The sequence below is a fragment of the Arvicanthis niloticus genome, chromosome 1 (genome assembly GCF_011762505.2).
Source record: "Arvicanthis niloticus isolate mArvNil1 chromosome 1, mArvNil1.pat.X, whole genome shotgun sequence".
NCBI classification, from domain to species: domain Eukaryota; kingdom Metazoa; phylum Chordata; class Mammalia; order Rodentia; family Muridae; genus Arvicanthis; species Arvicanthis niloticus.
Genome location: NC_047658.1, coordinates 113,154,009 through 113,170,409, shown reverse-complemented (window position 1 = coordinate 113,170,409; position 16,401 = coordinate 113,154,009). Strand labels below are relative to the sequence as shown.

General features: G+C 38.8%; 1 protein-coding gene across 1 annotated transcript in view; it reads left to right on the top strand.

Moving 5' to 3' along the window:
* Positions 1-1,002: 1,002 nt before the first annotated feature.
* The window catches only part of Top6bl (TOP6B like initiator of meiotic double strand breaks), a 72,730-nt gene continuing 57,331 nt past the window's right edge, over positions 1,003-16,401 (top strand). The window contains 3 exon segments of the mRNA XM_034518363.2: positions 1,003-1,151; positions 3,123-3,261; positions 8,003-8,056. Coding sequence (XP_034374254.2) covers positions 1,122-1,151; positions 3,123-3,261; positions 8,003-8,056 — 223 coding nt within the window. The 5' untranslated portion in view covers positions 1,003-1,121.

The following is a 16,401-nucleotide window of genomic DNA, read 5'->3' as shown; positions in this document are numbered from 1 at the left end:
ACGGGCAACAGCTCTGAGTGCACTGGAAAGGGGTGTACTTCAGGTCCCAAGAGACATGTTTTTTTAAAGGAGCACCAAGGATGTGTACTGGGCAGGCACTCTGCCAGCGCCACAGCCTGTTCTGTCTAATCCCAACTTCTGCAGAGGAAGAATTTTCTCTAAAGGAAAGCGGCCAACGCCCTGTTCCACCCTTCTCCTTGGGTAACTCGTTGCCAGGCAAGAATCTCTCAAACCAGCATCTTCTTTTGGCAGTCCAAGGAACAATCTGTCAGATTCCGGATAGTTGTGAGCCTAAGTCCATCTCACTAAACCCGTTCTGTGCCTGTAGGACTATCTCTCCCTTCCTTCCAGCTAGAGACACTCAGAGCTGCTTGTCAGCCACACGTTCTGTGAAGTCAAACGTGGGGGGGGGGGGGGGAAGGAAGGGTGTAGTGGGGGCTGGGAAGCTCCCAGGATCCTCTTGGAATAGACTGGAGAGAAGCTTGGGGAAAAGTTGCCTGATACAATATAGTACCTGCAGCTTTGAACTTCAAAATAATTTTCTTAGTATTTGTTACAAATCTTATTGCATGCCACTCATAACACGGGGTAAAAAGATTGTTCACCTAAAATTCAGTTTTTGGCCACCCATATTTCCCTCTGTTAGATGTGGGAAGCGGAGCTTGGTCCCAGGCACCGCCCGCAGAACAGAAGGCAAAGCCATCTGGGGTCTAGGACCGGCTTGGGAATCCTGCACTACGCAGCCGCAGCTTTCCAGGGACCAGCCCTGGAAAATGCCGAGGGCGGTCAGAGCGCTTTGAAAAGGGCTGAGGGCCGCGTCTTGGGGAGACCGTGGGAAAGTCTCAGGAGAAGTCACCGCCCGGCCTCTTCCCGGCTCGCCTCCAACCTCGGCAGCTGCGCCACCTGTCCTCCCGCCCACGCGCCTACTGATGCGGGCCGCCTCAGGCAGCTCCTGCACTGCGCAGGCGCGAGGGCTGGGGGCGGGGCGAGCGCACAGTCCGGCGGGAAAGAACTGCCCGGCGTGGGCGCTCTACCCGGTCGAAGCTCTAGCTGAGGAGGAGTTTGTGACCAGCTGGCAGTCCTGAGAGCTGTAGCCGCTCTCCTTACGCTCTCCTTACGGAATGGGAAGGACGGCTTTGGCTGTCTGCGAGGTGATGCTGGGAAGGGAGAGAAAGACACTTCTGAGAAGAGGGCGTTGTGAGGAGGCCCTCAAAGTTTGGGTGGAGGGATCTGGCGATTCCTGAGGTGGAGGAGAAAATGCCGTGAATGGCTAGAAAAATTAAAATCCCGCTTTCTTTGGGACTGTGGGAAGGCCATGAGGTTTGATGTATGAGGTGCAGGACCATCCATCAGCCTCGTGGGTCCGTGTGTTCCGGGCTTTGCCATTATGTACACTAACACCACCACCTAAAGCTGAGAACCTGAAGGGTCACCAACTATGGTGTTTGCCATATCTGAGGTAATTCTGAGATGGGGCTTGTAGGTCAGCCAACTTGATTCTTAGCATTTTCTACCCAGCTATAATGAGAGGGGACTTGGAAAGGTGAGAAGGAAATGTGCAATCATGAAAGGGTAGGAGATCAGGGAGTCAGATGGTAGGCAAGGAGGAACCAATCAGTAAGATAAGGTGCAATATGCCCTCGGGGCAGCCACCCTGAAGTGCTGAAGATTGAATTTAAGGGCTCATGCATACGTGCATATTCCTATACATGTGGACTGGGAACTGTTTAGTTCTGGAAGATGGCATTGAATGTTCACCTGGTGGCAGCTAGCAACATGTGTTCACTCCGTTGCTGAACTTGGCAGCCATTACCTAATGGAACACTTAACTCCAGACCTTCTAAAGAACACTGCACAGATGAATACAGAATCATAGGTTCTGAGATAACTTAGAATATTCCTAGTCCTTGGTGTCTTCTTTGTCGTTGTCAAAGGAAGTTGGGGAATTAGATTTTACAAGATGACAGAACCTGGGATGGAACCCAGGGCTCTGACTCATCCACCAGTCACTATTCTTTTCCCAACTGCTATCATTACACATAAAGGCACTTGAAAAAAATCTGAACAGAGAGAGCACAGGAAATCAGAAGATAATGTGAAGGAAGATAGAAGATAGGCTGTAAAAGTGTCCAGAAACCATCTTCATAATCTTTGGTACAAATTGGGATCTTGGTTCCCAAACTGAGAGCTCCCAGCCCTAAATAAATAAATAAATAAATAAATAAATAAATAAATAAAGGTATTGTCTGAGAGATTTGTTGATTTTGGGCCCTTGCAGAGGCCCAAAATTTGATTCCCAGAATCCTGGTGGCAGTGTGCCATCTGATCTCCATGGGCAGCAAAGATGTGGTCCATGTATGAATATACCACAAAACACTCATACACATTAAAATGAGTCTTTTAGGCCAGTATGTAGTTCATGCCTTTAGTCCCAGCTTTTAGGAGTCAGTGGCAGGTGGAACTGGGTGTTTGAGGCCAGCTTGTTCTACAAAGCAAACATGAAGTTGTGAGGTGCCCTGTGGGTGCCAGGAACAGAACTCTGGTCTTCTGCAAGAACAGTCAAGTGCTCTTAACCTTAGAGCCATTTCTCCAGTCCCTTTCCAACATTCTCAAATAACATAGCTAAGCATTTATCTTATTTTGACCTTCAAAATGTGGATTTAATGAATGACAAAGATAATTCATAACTAGATGCTACTCTTTTTCATAGTTGGCTTTTATTTGGGCAAGAAAATAAAAACAAACTGCTGTTCAATTCTTTTTAAAATTTTCATTTCCAAGTGATCTTACCCAGCAACCTAATTTCTTAATTTCCTGTCTTGGTGTGCATTGCATTGAATTGTACTGTCTACTTATGTATTTTTGTGTTTAGATGCTATAATCTGAGCAAATGTGAATCTGTCATTTCATAAGCTGGAATACAGTATTTTTTTTCTTTTTAACAGTTCCAAGTGGGGTTTATTCAGGAGATAGGGCAAAGATGGGGGGCAGGGAGAAGAAGAGGAAGAAGATTGAAGAAGAGGGAATACAGTATTTTATAATAGAGTTTTAACTGTATCATACAAATTTGTTAGGACCATGATTTTAAAGATTATGTTTTATTTGAATTGTGCTCTTTTCAGATTTTAAGATATTTAATAATTTACTGGAAGTGTGCAGCAGGAATACCAAAGAGAGCATTGCTAGATGGGCAGCTAGTGATATCCATAGAAGCATTACGTTCTAAGCACCTGCCAAATTCTCTGCATTGTATAATAACTAGTAAGTAAATTATCTGTTTTGTTGTGTTGTGATACATAATTTATATAAAAATTTCAATTTGTCAAAGTTTCATTTCTAGTGTAGTTATAAAGCAAAATGACTTTTGATTTTTCGAGACAGGGTTTCTCTGTGTAGCCCTGGCTGTCCTGGAACTCACTCTGTAGACCAGGCTGGCCTTGAACTCAGAAATCCACCTGCCTCTGCCTCTCAAGTGCTGGGATTAAAGGCATGCGCCACCACTGCCCGGCAAAATGACTTTTAATAGGTATTTGGTAATAGATTTGTAAGTGCAATATAGGGAAGATACATAGGATTATTATTGTGAGAATATATAGCTTTCTTAAATTAAAATTGCTTAAAAAATTTTACTTTTGCTCTTAGTTTTATCTTTTTCACAAAAAAAATTATATCAATTTTACCTTTTCTTCATGTTTAGACTTTGGCAATTGCAAAAAAGGGCAAAAATAAAAGAAAAGAAGACTAAAAAGAAAAGAAATGATGAATGGTGTATATTCTTGTCCAGAAACCCAATTTCATGGACATTTTGAGCTAATGGACTTCTCAGCATATCTGGCATAGATGGCATTTGCATTATATATTATATATATATATATATATATATATATTACATTATATATCTTCATGTACTTATGTTTGTAATCTATAAAGAAAAAGATGATATACACTTGACATAGTGTGTCATTATAGAAACATATTTGGAGAGTGAGACTTTCTAGTTATATGACTCCTTGGAATAATTATTAACATTCAGTATATATTCTAGATTTTTCTGTGTATGTGTGCACAGTTACTATCTTTTAAAAGAAACAGTGGCACATACCTTTAATCCCAGCATTTTTGAGGTAGAAACTCCTCTCTTAAGTTCTAGGCCAGCCTTGACTATAGAGTCAGTTCCAAGACAACCAGTGCTATGTAGAGAAACCCTGTCTTGAAAAAATTAAAAGAAAGAAAAAAAGAAAAAAGAAACAGAATTGGTGTATTACAGTCTCGTGTGCTTTTAGTAAAAATGGTCAGTGTTTTGTGTCATCATGTAGAGATCTACTTCATTAAGTTTGTGTTTTGAAACACACAAACTTCCTTTGTTTTAGATTTTAACAGCTATATAGGTACACAATTTTAATAGTGGGCTAGTTTAGGCCAGGCATGGTGGGTCACAACACTTGGGAGGCCGAGGCAGGAGGACTGCTTTGAGTTTGAGGTCAGCCTGTCATATATACTGAGGTCCAGATCAGCCTAGGCTGAGAGTGCCCATGTCCAGAACTTACCGAGATGCTGGATGGGTGTGGTAAACTGCTGATAGTTAGAGCCTAGCAAGGCAGAGACTAAGGGTCCCAGCAGACTAGCAATATGGGTGAGCTCTGGATTCAAAAGACCCTACCTCACAGAATAAAATGGAAGAGCAATTGAGGAAGATTGCTAACATCAATCTTGGTCCTTCATACACATGTGCGCGCACACACACACACACACACACACACACACACACACACGCGCACACACACTCAAATACCATGTACAGGTGAAAAGAAGGCAAAATAAGGTCAAGAAACAATTAAGGAAGAAATGCAGTGTCAACCACTGGCCTCCACACAAATGCATGCACACAATTTCTTGCACATATATGCAGATGTACAGTATAGATACATAGACCCCCAAAAGGGCTATATGATGGCCCTGGCCCAGCCTCCTGACTTATTTCCTCCTAAAGCCCAAGACTTTTAACCATATTAATTGATTGCTTTTAATTACCTGTTTCTAAACTTATTTGTAATGTATTATCCTTTTCATTAAAAAATGCTTATTTTTAATTTTATGTTTGTTTCTGTGTATAGGGATGTACATGTGAATGCCCATGCCTATGGAGGCTAAAGGTGTTGGAGCCTTCTGGAGTTCGAATTATAGAACTTGTGAACTGCCCACTTGGTTTCTGGGGATTGAACTCTGCTTCTTTATAAGAGCCCTAGGCACTATTAGCTGCTGAGCCATCTCTCAAGCCCCTTAAATTTTTTAAAAAAGGAATCATTATTATTAGCTTTTGTTTGTTTGTTTTGGTTTTTTGAGACAAGGTTTCCCTATGTGGCCTTGGCTGTCCTAGAACTTGTTCTGTAGACCAGGCTAGCCTTGAACTCAGAGATCTACTTGCCTCTGCCAACTTGAGTGCTGGGATCAAAGGCGTGGGCCACCACTGCCCAGCTGTTATTATTGGTTTTTAAAGAACAGGTCTTCTGTGGTCCAGGTTGACTTGTGACTCAATATAGCCAAGGGTAACCCTAAACTTGGGCTCCTCCTTCCTTTATTTCCAGAGTACTAGAATTACAGGTGTATGCTTTCACAGCTGGTTTATGTGCTGCTGGGGATCCACAATAGTCTTTCATACTATGCATTCTAATAAGCTGTAGTATCAGTGTCTTCTTTGATACTATACAAAGTATCACTGGGTAGCCGAGATTGTCCTTGAATTCATAGCAGTACTATTGCCTTAGCCTTCTGAGTGGTAGGGTTATGGGAATAAGCCACCATGCTGGCCTTCAACATGTCCTAATTTTGGTACTTTCTGTATCTGATACTTAACTCTTTATTTTGGGGTCTTCTCTCCATCATTAATCACAGTGTTTCTTGATTTATTTTCCTCTTGTGTTGGATTTTGTTTTCTGAGTCCCACTTTTTTTTTTTTTTTTTTTTATTTCTTGACTTACTCACTGTTGTAATGGCTGTTAGATTTTAGCAGCTTCCTGACAAAGAGGGTTGGGAAGGTAAATTTCTTGAGATTTTGTATTTCTGAAATTGTCTTCACTCCATTCCTTTAGTAACTCATCTGTTGCTATTGGAAATTCTGACATCTTTATAATTATCCTGTACATGACCTATTTTTCTTTTTCTCCCTGTAAGCTTATATAATACTTTTTTAAACCTTTGTTTTATTAGACATAATAGATAATTTTGAAATTTCAGTGACCTAATAGATGAAATGTTGGTTTTTCCTTTATCACCATGTGTGTGCGTGGGGGGGGGGTTGTTTTAATTTAGAATCTAAGATATTTCATTATTGTGGCTTCATGTTTCCCTAGACTCTCTAATATCTACCCATTCAGCTAAGGATGGAGAAAGAGAACAAGGTTTATAATGCAAATATTTTTAAGAGTAGGTTTGGAAATTACATAGATTACTTTTGTTCCCGTTCTTTTGACTGAGACTTAGTCCCATGGTCGTAACTGGTCTGCATATGTAAAGGAGCCTATGGAATGTAGTCTAATGTGCTCAGGAAGAGGAGCAGGCTGAGGACAGCAGCCCCTGCTCTTTGTTCTGTGCAACGCTGGGCCTTGCTGGGGTCACTTTCTCTCCATTGAGCCCGGTGCTCAGCCTTTTTCATGTAACTCAGGTCCTTTGGGGTGGTAAATTTTGCTTGCAGTTCTTCTACAGAAGTTTCTATTATTTAGATAGTGGATTTGTGGAATTTTCTTTTCTAAAATTTTCTTTCCTATTTTTATGTTTTTCTATTTTCCTCCAGTTTTTCTTCTGACTCTTCATTGAGGAAATCTCGTCTTGTTCAACATCAGTCTTGTTATATCTTTGCTTTTAGAATGGTCAGATCTTTCATCTTAATGGGTAAAGGCGTAACAGCTAACATTTCTGAAGCAAAGGAGAGCAGAGTGTTAGTTATCTCTGTGCTCTGTGTTTAGATTCACTAAAGACTTTTTAAAAGACAATTCTTGTTTTCATCTCAGAGGTTCATCCTTCAGTGTATTCAGAGAACAGCTTCTCCCTGCATCTCTTAGGGAGGGCCAGCCTCTGGGATCCTGAAAAGAGAAGGGAAGTTCTAATTAAATTCAGTTTAAAAAGAGGACAAAACATTTGCTCTTCTTTGAAATCTAGGTACAAGTAATTCTTAACCCAGTTGACTGGCAAAATTATTATTATTATTATTATTATTATTATTATTATTATTATTATTTCTTCTTCTTCTTCTTCTTCTTCTTCTTCTTCTTCTTCTTCTTCTTCTTCTTCTTCTTCTTCTTCTTCTTCTTCTTCTTCTCCTTCTCCTTCTCCTCCTTCTCCTCCTCCTCCTCCTCCTCCTCCCCCCTCCCCCCTCCCCCTCCCCCTCCCCCTCCCCCTCCCCCCTCCCCCCTCCCTCCTCCCTCCTCTTCTCCTTCCTTCTTCCTTCTTCTTTTTGGTTTTTCCAGACAGGTTTTCTCCGTGTAGCCCTGGCTGTCCCGGAACTCACTCTGTAGACCAGGCTGGTCTCGAACTCAGAAATCTACTTGCCTCTGCCTCCCAAGTGCTGGGATTAAAGGCATGCGCCACCACTGCCCGGCTTGGCAAAATATCTTCTATTTCACAGAAAAAAAAGAAGGGCCAATATTTTAATTAAGTCTTAAATTCAACATTAGTTACTGGCATCTTGTACTCTGATCAATAGTTGCAGTTTGGAGTGTCCCATAATCATGGTCTTTCATGTAGAATAGCATCTAAAGGAACAGTCCTGTGTTGATTATAGGTGCTAAATATAGGTGAAAAGAGCTCATGGCATTGCCAACCCCCACACAGTCATTGTACTTTAAAAACCTATTTTGCCCTCTATTTATACTGAACTCATTAATAAGATCTCCCTTTAATATTCTGTATCTAAAAGCAATATTTTCAGAGTCCCACTGATTGGCTTAAAGTCAAATCTTTGTAATTGTCTTAAATTTTTGTCTGTTTTTTTTTTTTTTTCTTACAGTTACTTCAATGGGAAGTGTTTATGGTGGCTTTGAATTCAAGAAGTTTCTACAAGGTAAATAATTGCCTAACTTTCCTGAGACTAAATCTCTTTCTGTCAGTGAGTTTGGTATTTTCTGAAATAGATTTATTCTAAAAGATAGAATTTCCTGGTTTAGTAAATAAAAATATAGGATGCCCACTTAAGTTTGATTTTCAGAGAAACACTAGGTTTCTAAAGATAATTTATTTTTCAATTATGTGTATGTTTTTTGTGTATGTATGTTGTATGCATATCACGTGTGTGGTTGCATGAGAAGTCTGAGGAAGAAGTCAGATCTGATGCTGGTGATTATGAGTTGCTCAACAGAGGTGCTGAGACCTGAACGCAGGTACTCTGAAAGAGCAGCACCTGTTCTTAACCCCTGAGCTGTCTCTCCAGACCCAGAGACTCATGTTTCAGTGTAAGTGCTCATGGTAATAATACTTCATCGTACACTTTATCTGACTATTCCACCAAAGCAATAAAGTAGAATAGACGCAGGAGTGGGGATGATATCCAGGACACTGTGGCTTTTCTGACTATTCTCTGTACATCTTAGGCAGATGTTTCCTGGATGTTAAAGAGAATTTGTTCTCATATAATTTAGATAAGGAATGTACATACCATAAATGTTTTTTCCTGTTAGTAATATAGTAATATTTTTCTCTGTTTTATATGTCAACATTAGTATGTTTTAGAAACTTAAATGTTTTAAAAACTTTATTTATTGTGTGTATGTGTGTAGATCAGAGAATAACTTGTTGGAGTTGGCTCTTTCCCTGTACTGTGCAGGTTCTGGAGACTGGACTCATGTTGTCACCCTTGGTTGCAAGCTCATTTACCCACCGGGCAGATCAGTCTTGCCAGCCTCAGTTTAGGAACTTTTGATGATTGTGGGTTTAATGAATTCTTCTTTCCTTTAACTTATGAATAATATATATTTATTTTTAAAGAGACCAAAATGATCTGAGAACTGTTGTGCTTCTATTTTTATCTTCTGTGGTTGTTTGGTTCTAAAATATTAGTCAGTGAACATGTTTTTCTTGGTTAATTGTAAAAATGTAAATTTTACTGAGTTTGTGTATTGGTGTTGGGGATGCAATTCAGGGCTGTGCACAGGGCCATGCACACACACTAGGCAGATGCTATCATTACTTTTTGTGGTACTAGGGATGGAATAGGTTTTGCATATACTTGCCAAGTGTCTTACCACAGAGAAGCATCACCATCTCCTGTTATTTGTTTTTGTATTTAATAACATACAACATTTGATCAGTTTTATTAATATTTGGTTATTATAATTAAGATGGTTTAAGAATTTTACTTTTAAGACTGGAAAGATAGCTGAGCAATTAAGAGCACACTAGCTGTTCTTACAGAGAACTGAGGTTCAATTCCTAGCACCCACATGATAGCTTACAACTATTACTTCAGAAGAGGGATCTGATTCTCTCTTCTGCCTTCTGTGAGTACCACGTGTGCATGTGGTAAACATACATACATGCAAACAAAACACTCATTAAAATTAAAAATTAAAAAATAAATTAAAAATAAAAATCCAAATCTTAACAAAAGAATTTTACTTTTAATACTCTAGTTATGCGTACTCTGCAGGCACTTTTAACTAGATACACATATCTCATTCTGTCAGTTACATTTTAATAATTTGAACAGAGAGTTGCAGTGACATTAGTGATCATAATATTTTTGTTTAAATTACAAATTAAATAAAAAGTGAGCTTTCATTTAAAGTTTTTATGGGAACTGATCTGTGACTTTGTGAGGAAAACATCTAGCATTTTTTTTTTGTGGCTTCGAGTAGTTATTTACTAGTTTGTTATCAAACATCTAACTTTGCCTTTCTCCTTCCCCTTCCTAACAGTTTTCTTGAGATTTGAGTTTCTTAGTGACTGAAGTGCATACACTTTGGTGGACAACTGACCACACTTGTGGAGCCATGCCATACTTGGCCAAAGCAGCATACCCCAGAGAGCAGTATGCCTTGCTTATCCTTCAAGGTTGTTGCATCCTTGGTTAAAGCATCCAGTGTTCTTAACTGCTGAGCCATATCTTTAGCCCCAAGTTCTAATTTTTAAAGAGACAATGAGGAGAAGATTTTTTTTATATTAATGTGATATAACATATTTTATTGAGATAGGGTCTCATGGAGAAACTGGCCTTGAAGTGATTTTTTTCTTTTAACTCCTGAACAGATACTCTGAAAGTCTGAGTACAGTGTTTGTCCTTTAGTGATAATTAGTAATTATTAATTATTCCAGTGAGCATTTATTACACTGTAGGCCTGTGCTTATAACAAAGGAGTTTTTGTTTGTTTTTGGTTTCTTGAGACAGAGTCTCTCTCTTATGTAGCTCCTTACCTGTCTCTGCCCTCTGAAGGTTGAGATTAAAGTCATGTGCCTGGCTCTCATACTTATATTTCGTGGTTGTTGTTTTTGAAAAACTATGCCTAGTTTATGGGGCTCTGGGATGAGACCCATAGTCTCTTGCATGCTAAGCAAGCACACTACTAACCAAGCTATATCTGCAGCTCAGTTCCCACTTACACTTTAGTCATTCTGTCCTGATGCCTCCTAAGCCATCCTGAAGGAAAAGGGCATCAACTTACTGCCCTGAAGAGTTGCTCTGCTTCTAACACTTTTGGGAGTGTTGAATCCAGTTAAAAAGTTGTTATGACTGGACTTTATGGTACATGCCTGTGATCCCAGCACTTGAGAGGTAGAGATGGGAGAATGAGAAGTTTAAAGACATCCTTGGCTACCTAGTGAATTTGAGACCAGCCAAGACTACATAATATCCTGTCTCAAAAACTCCTCCTCTCCCAGAAAAGAATCATGAACTAGTTGCCTCAAAATCATCTTAGTTGTTCTTAGTTGCTTTTCTTTGGGGGATTATTTTCATTGGATGATACAAAGAATGGAAAGATCATTCTGCTCCAGTTGATGTGTGTGAAAATGCTTTGAAAGAAGAAGAAATTCTGTATAGACAGAGGAGTATGTTGTGAGCAGTGGGAAGGTGATAGTGTTTTCTGTAATATCAACTCATACTTAATATGTGTGTACAAGAAGTGGCCAGATTATAGGTAAGGCTGCTTCAACTAATATTTGTGAAAGTGCTTTGAAAAATGAAAAGCCTGTAACAACAAAGGAGTCAGTTTATTGCATTGTTGCTAGTAGGGAGGAGGTATCATGTACCGCTTATAAAACAATCATGTTTTTATATGAATACAAAGTTTAGATAGTGTCATGGTGACTTAGATTTAACTGTTAATTGTAGAAGCTCAAACACCTTTGTTTAATATATTTTTATATGATTGTGATACAGAGTGAATGGCTCTTTCTACAGATATGAAATATTATGGATCAAGTATACAGTAAAATGTGAGCCATTTGTTCATTGCCAGTCATGTTTAGTAGCCAACTTCAGCTTCATTCTTCAGTTGTTAGGAATTAAAATACTAACCTCCAGTCCATAATGCTATTTATTCATACTAATTAGTAGCATAAATTGCTCACTGAAGCTCACAAAGGAAATTGGCTAAGACTAAGACTCAAATCCCTTAGCTCCCTGGCTTATGTACCATTAATTATGCCTTTATTACTATTATTATTTATTTAACATTCCTGTAACACTGTTAGCAAACTGCTTTAAATTGGTCCACTGTCCTTATACTGTTTAATTAGCTTCGTCAGGGAGCTCCTGATGAGCTGACTCATTCATCACCAGGATCCAGAATTGTGTATCTTTACAAAATTGGAGGTATACCTCTGAGTTCAATGTGACCACACTGTCATCTTCATCCCTTACTTGTAGGCACTAAAAATCAATCTCAGGGCTTCAGACTAAGCAGCAGACGTCTTTACCCACTTAGCTAGCTCACTGGCTTTTGCTGTTCTGCTCTTAAACTTTATTGTTTCTATGCTGAAGACATTTTTCTTCTTTTTCTGTCACTGACATGTCACTAAACACCAGTGGAAAAGCTTGTCAAATAATCTCTTCTGAGATATGTGTAATATGATTTCCTAAATTGCTACTTGATGTATCCATTCATCTTTAGACAAGTCAACACTCTTACAATTCTTCAGGGTTAGAAATCTTGCCTTTTTTCCCCAGAGGAATGAGTTTTCAGTTTTCTTTTCTTCATTGTATAACAAATTAATTTTTTGGTAATTATGTCTGTAATATATAATTGTTTATTAAGTTTATTAGTGCTTTTTGATTCCTCTCTGAATGATTTCCTATTTGCTTATTTAAAAAACAAAACAAAAGAAAAAGATCAGATTTGATGCCACCCATCAATTAGAATAATCCCCTTCACTTCTAAGAGCAGTGGCCACTGTGTTGGACAGTTTTATGTTATCTTGATACAAGCTTCAATTGAGAAAATGTCTCCATAAGATCAGACTGCAGACAAGCCTGTTGGGCATTTTTTTTTATTACTGATAGATGTATGATAGCTGCCAAGCCCATTGTGGGTGGGGCCACCCTTGGGTGGTCCTGGGTTCTATAAGAAAGCTGACTAAGCAAGCCATAAGGAACAAGCCAGTAAGCAGCAGCACCCCTCCATGGCCTCAGCATTAGCTCCTGCCCCCAAGTAACCACCTAGTTGAGTTCTTGCTTTGGCTTTCCTCAATGGATGGTGACTGAGTTATTATGTAAACCAAACAAACCCTTCCTTCCCTTCAACATTGTGTGCTTATTATAACCCTTGTGTGTAATTCTATTTATTATGTCATATATATATATGAAATATGCATATCATTTCATAAATATATATATATATATTATATGCAGTTGAATTAGCTCTATAATATATGTCTGTTTAGTAAAACATGGATGGTATTTCCAGTTTGTCCAAGTTCCTAGGCTCTAGAAACTCCTTCCTGTCCTGTTGTTCCTCAGATGGGAAGGAATGGTGCAGTGGTTACTAGAGGGAGCCACATTTGTAGGTCTGTAGTTACTTCACTGCTTGTATTCCTTCTCTTATTGTATTTCTTGTCTACTAACCTGTGTGTAAGAGCTCTTTTGAGGTTCTCCAGGGAAGAACAGCTATTCAAACAACCTTGACTGGGAACAGTCTTGATATATCAGGGATGTGCACACAGCGGGTGAGCGGGTGATGGAGGCAGGAGATACCTGTGTAGCCAGACAGATCAGACAGATGAACCCTGCCAGTTAGTAGTGCCACAGATAGCAATGACAGTCTTACCTGTGTTTTGAAAATACCTTCTCCTCATTCCTTCTTATAATTAACTTCATTTAAATGATCTATTGCAGTCTTGGGGCTGGATGGAAGGTCTTCAACATGCCAAGAGCAATGCTCCTGAACTACATCTCCAGTCCTCCGTTTTGTTTTTGTAAAATTGACATAATTTAACTCTATCCAGTTTGACAAAACATCTTAAAAATACTTTTTTCTAAGTCAGAAACTTTTAATCTTTTAAATTTTTTTTTTAAAAATCTAGATAAGAACGCTCGACTTTCTAAATAAATGCTGCTTTGCTCTGCCATCAGTGAAATGTTTTTCTTCCTATTTTTGTGGAGCTCAGGATTAAATCCAGGACTTCTCTTTTTTTATTGGATAAAAAAAATTTACATTTCAGATGTTATCCTTTACCCCATTCCCCCTGCCCAGGAACCCCCTATCCTAGCCCCCTTCCTCCTGCTTCTATGAGGATGTGCCCCTACCCCCACTCCTACCTCCCCACCCTCGAATTCCCAGGCCTTATCAATGCTCATAAAGAGTTCTTCTGATGAATTACTACAATCCCAGATTTCTTCCCTCTACTAAACATTAAAATTTAAAAGTCTATTTGGAAGACATGATTAATAGAGTCAAGCTTGTTCAGCATTGAGAGAGGATCTCAGGATGATCAATCTTTGAATTTTTAAATCTGAAATTCTTATATACAGAGAATAAAATTGTATTACAATTTAACATTTTAGAGGGTCTACAACTGTAAATCTGAGAGATTAGCTAACACCCCCTACCTACCACCTCTTACAGCTGTAGCCTCTTCTCTCTATAACAGAAGCACGTAACTTAGGGTCTTTGATAAAAGTTTAAATTTTTGCAGTTTTGTGGCTATACTTGTTTTCTGGTGAAAAGATGCATAATTCAATTCAATCAGATTTTAACCAGGTCTGTTATGGAAATTAAGATGATTAACTTTCTCCCATTCCTTTTATTTTTATTTTTTTTATTTTCTTGAGGGTCTCACTTAGGTAGCTTAGCCTGGCATGAAATATACTATGTACTGTGCAGATGAGGCTGGCCTCAAATCCACAGAGCTCTGTTTTTTCTGCCTCTCTAGTGTTGGGGTTAAAGGCAAGAGCCACCATGCCCAGCTCTCCTAGTCTTTAAGCAAGACATGACATCATTCATTTTTTGAGAGGTAGGTCAGACCTGTTATCTGTTTCAGAGATGAGGAAACCCAGACTTACATCAGCTTGTTATCCTAAGTTTAAAGAGAAGAATTTTGTGGTTTTATAAATCACTAGTTATCCATTAAACCAAATGAGAACAAGCTTTTGATACATTCTAAAGAGCTTCTGGCTGCCAAATTTGCCTTACACTAGGGAAGATTTTTTTTAAAGGTTGACTAAAGACCAAAGAAACTAAGATAAGTAGGTTTCCATGCTCCTTTGCTTCCCTTATTGCTTTGTATAGTTTGCCTGCATGGATGTCTGTGTATCGGGTGTATGCTTAGTACCAGAGGAGGCTAGAAGAGGGCATTCGATTTTTTTTTTTTTTTTAGAGTAACAGACACTTGTGAGTAGCCACATGAGTGCTGGGAAGCAAACCCAGGTCCTCTGAAAGAGCAGCCAGTGCTTTTAACTGCTGAGCTATCTCTCCAACACCCCCTTAATATCTTACATCTTCATTTTTTTAATTTTTGCAACTCTATTTGTGCACCTCATGCCTCAGTGCATGTATGGATTACAGAGTGTAACTTGTAGGAATGTTTCTCTTTTGACCAGGTAGAGCTCAGGGGTTGAACACAGGTCTTCAGGTGTGGCTCCCAATTGCTAGCCAAGTATAACAGAACTTTCATCTGAATCACAAATGCTACTGTTACTTAAAACAACTTTTAAACATCAATTTCAGGAAAAATATAAATGGAGTCTGATAAAAAATTTTCTACTCAGTTCCAAAATTTTCAATGAAATGAAAAGTTGTATGCATTAAAATATTAATTTCAGAGTCACTAATGTTAATTATCATGTATCAAGAACCATATGCTCAGAATAATCACTGTGCTGAATGCACTACATACTTTTATTTAATCCCCAAAACAACTTTATGAGGTAGGTGTCTTTTAAAGATCAAATAACTTGCTCAAGGACACAGTACGAGTTCTTGAACTGTTCTGCTCTTCATGCTGACATGTGTATGAATGTAGCTAAATGCCTATTAATAGAAAAATGGCTAATTTATGATAACATGGTTTTACTTTTTTTCTTGGCACTGGGGATTAAATACTGAGTGTGATGTTCTACTATTGAACCAGCCCATATTTATCTGGGTAAACAGTTTAGCCAGTAAAAATAATGACTAGATGACTATACTATAACACGAAAAATGCATATAATGTGTTAAAAAGCAATAGAACATATTGCATATATTATGAATATGGCTGTATCAAAATACATAGGAATGGTGATTCTAAAAAAAATACAATAAGATGCCAACATTTATCATAGTGTGTACATTTGTAAATGATTTTGTTTAATGTCTGTATGTTTGTGACTGTGAGCACATGCATGCCATGGGTTGTCAGAGGATAACTTTCTGGGGCTGATTCTGCCTTTTTCACCATAGAGCATGGAGACTGAATTCCAGTCTCCAGTCATCAGGCTCGTGTGATCATCAGGTTTACCCACTGGGCCAACTTGCTAGTCCCAGGAAGTTCTACTGTTGTTCTTGTTCCCCTTTTCTCTGTCTTCACCTTTTCCTTCTGTTTTGTTTTGTTCTTGCTATATAGTCTAGGCTGGCCTTGAACACTCAATCCTTCTACTCCAGCCTCCTGAGTGGGGATTACAGGTGTGAGCCATTTTATCTAGCAATCTTTTCTTATTTTTCCAAAATTAGCTATATTACTTCTATAAGAAAAAGATTCAAAGCTGGGTCTGGTAGTGCATATTATTAATCCCAACACTTGGGAGGCAGAAACGGGTGGATCCAACCTGGCCTACATAAAAAGTCCTGGGTTAGCATGGGCTGCATAGTGAGATCTGTGATAATGGCAAAGTTGAGATCCATTTGCTATATTATTTGGTTTCTTCAAGAGACTCAGAAAACTATTAACTATCGGTTTTGCTAGGGCTAACACCGGTACTTTAGCATAATACCATAATGA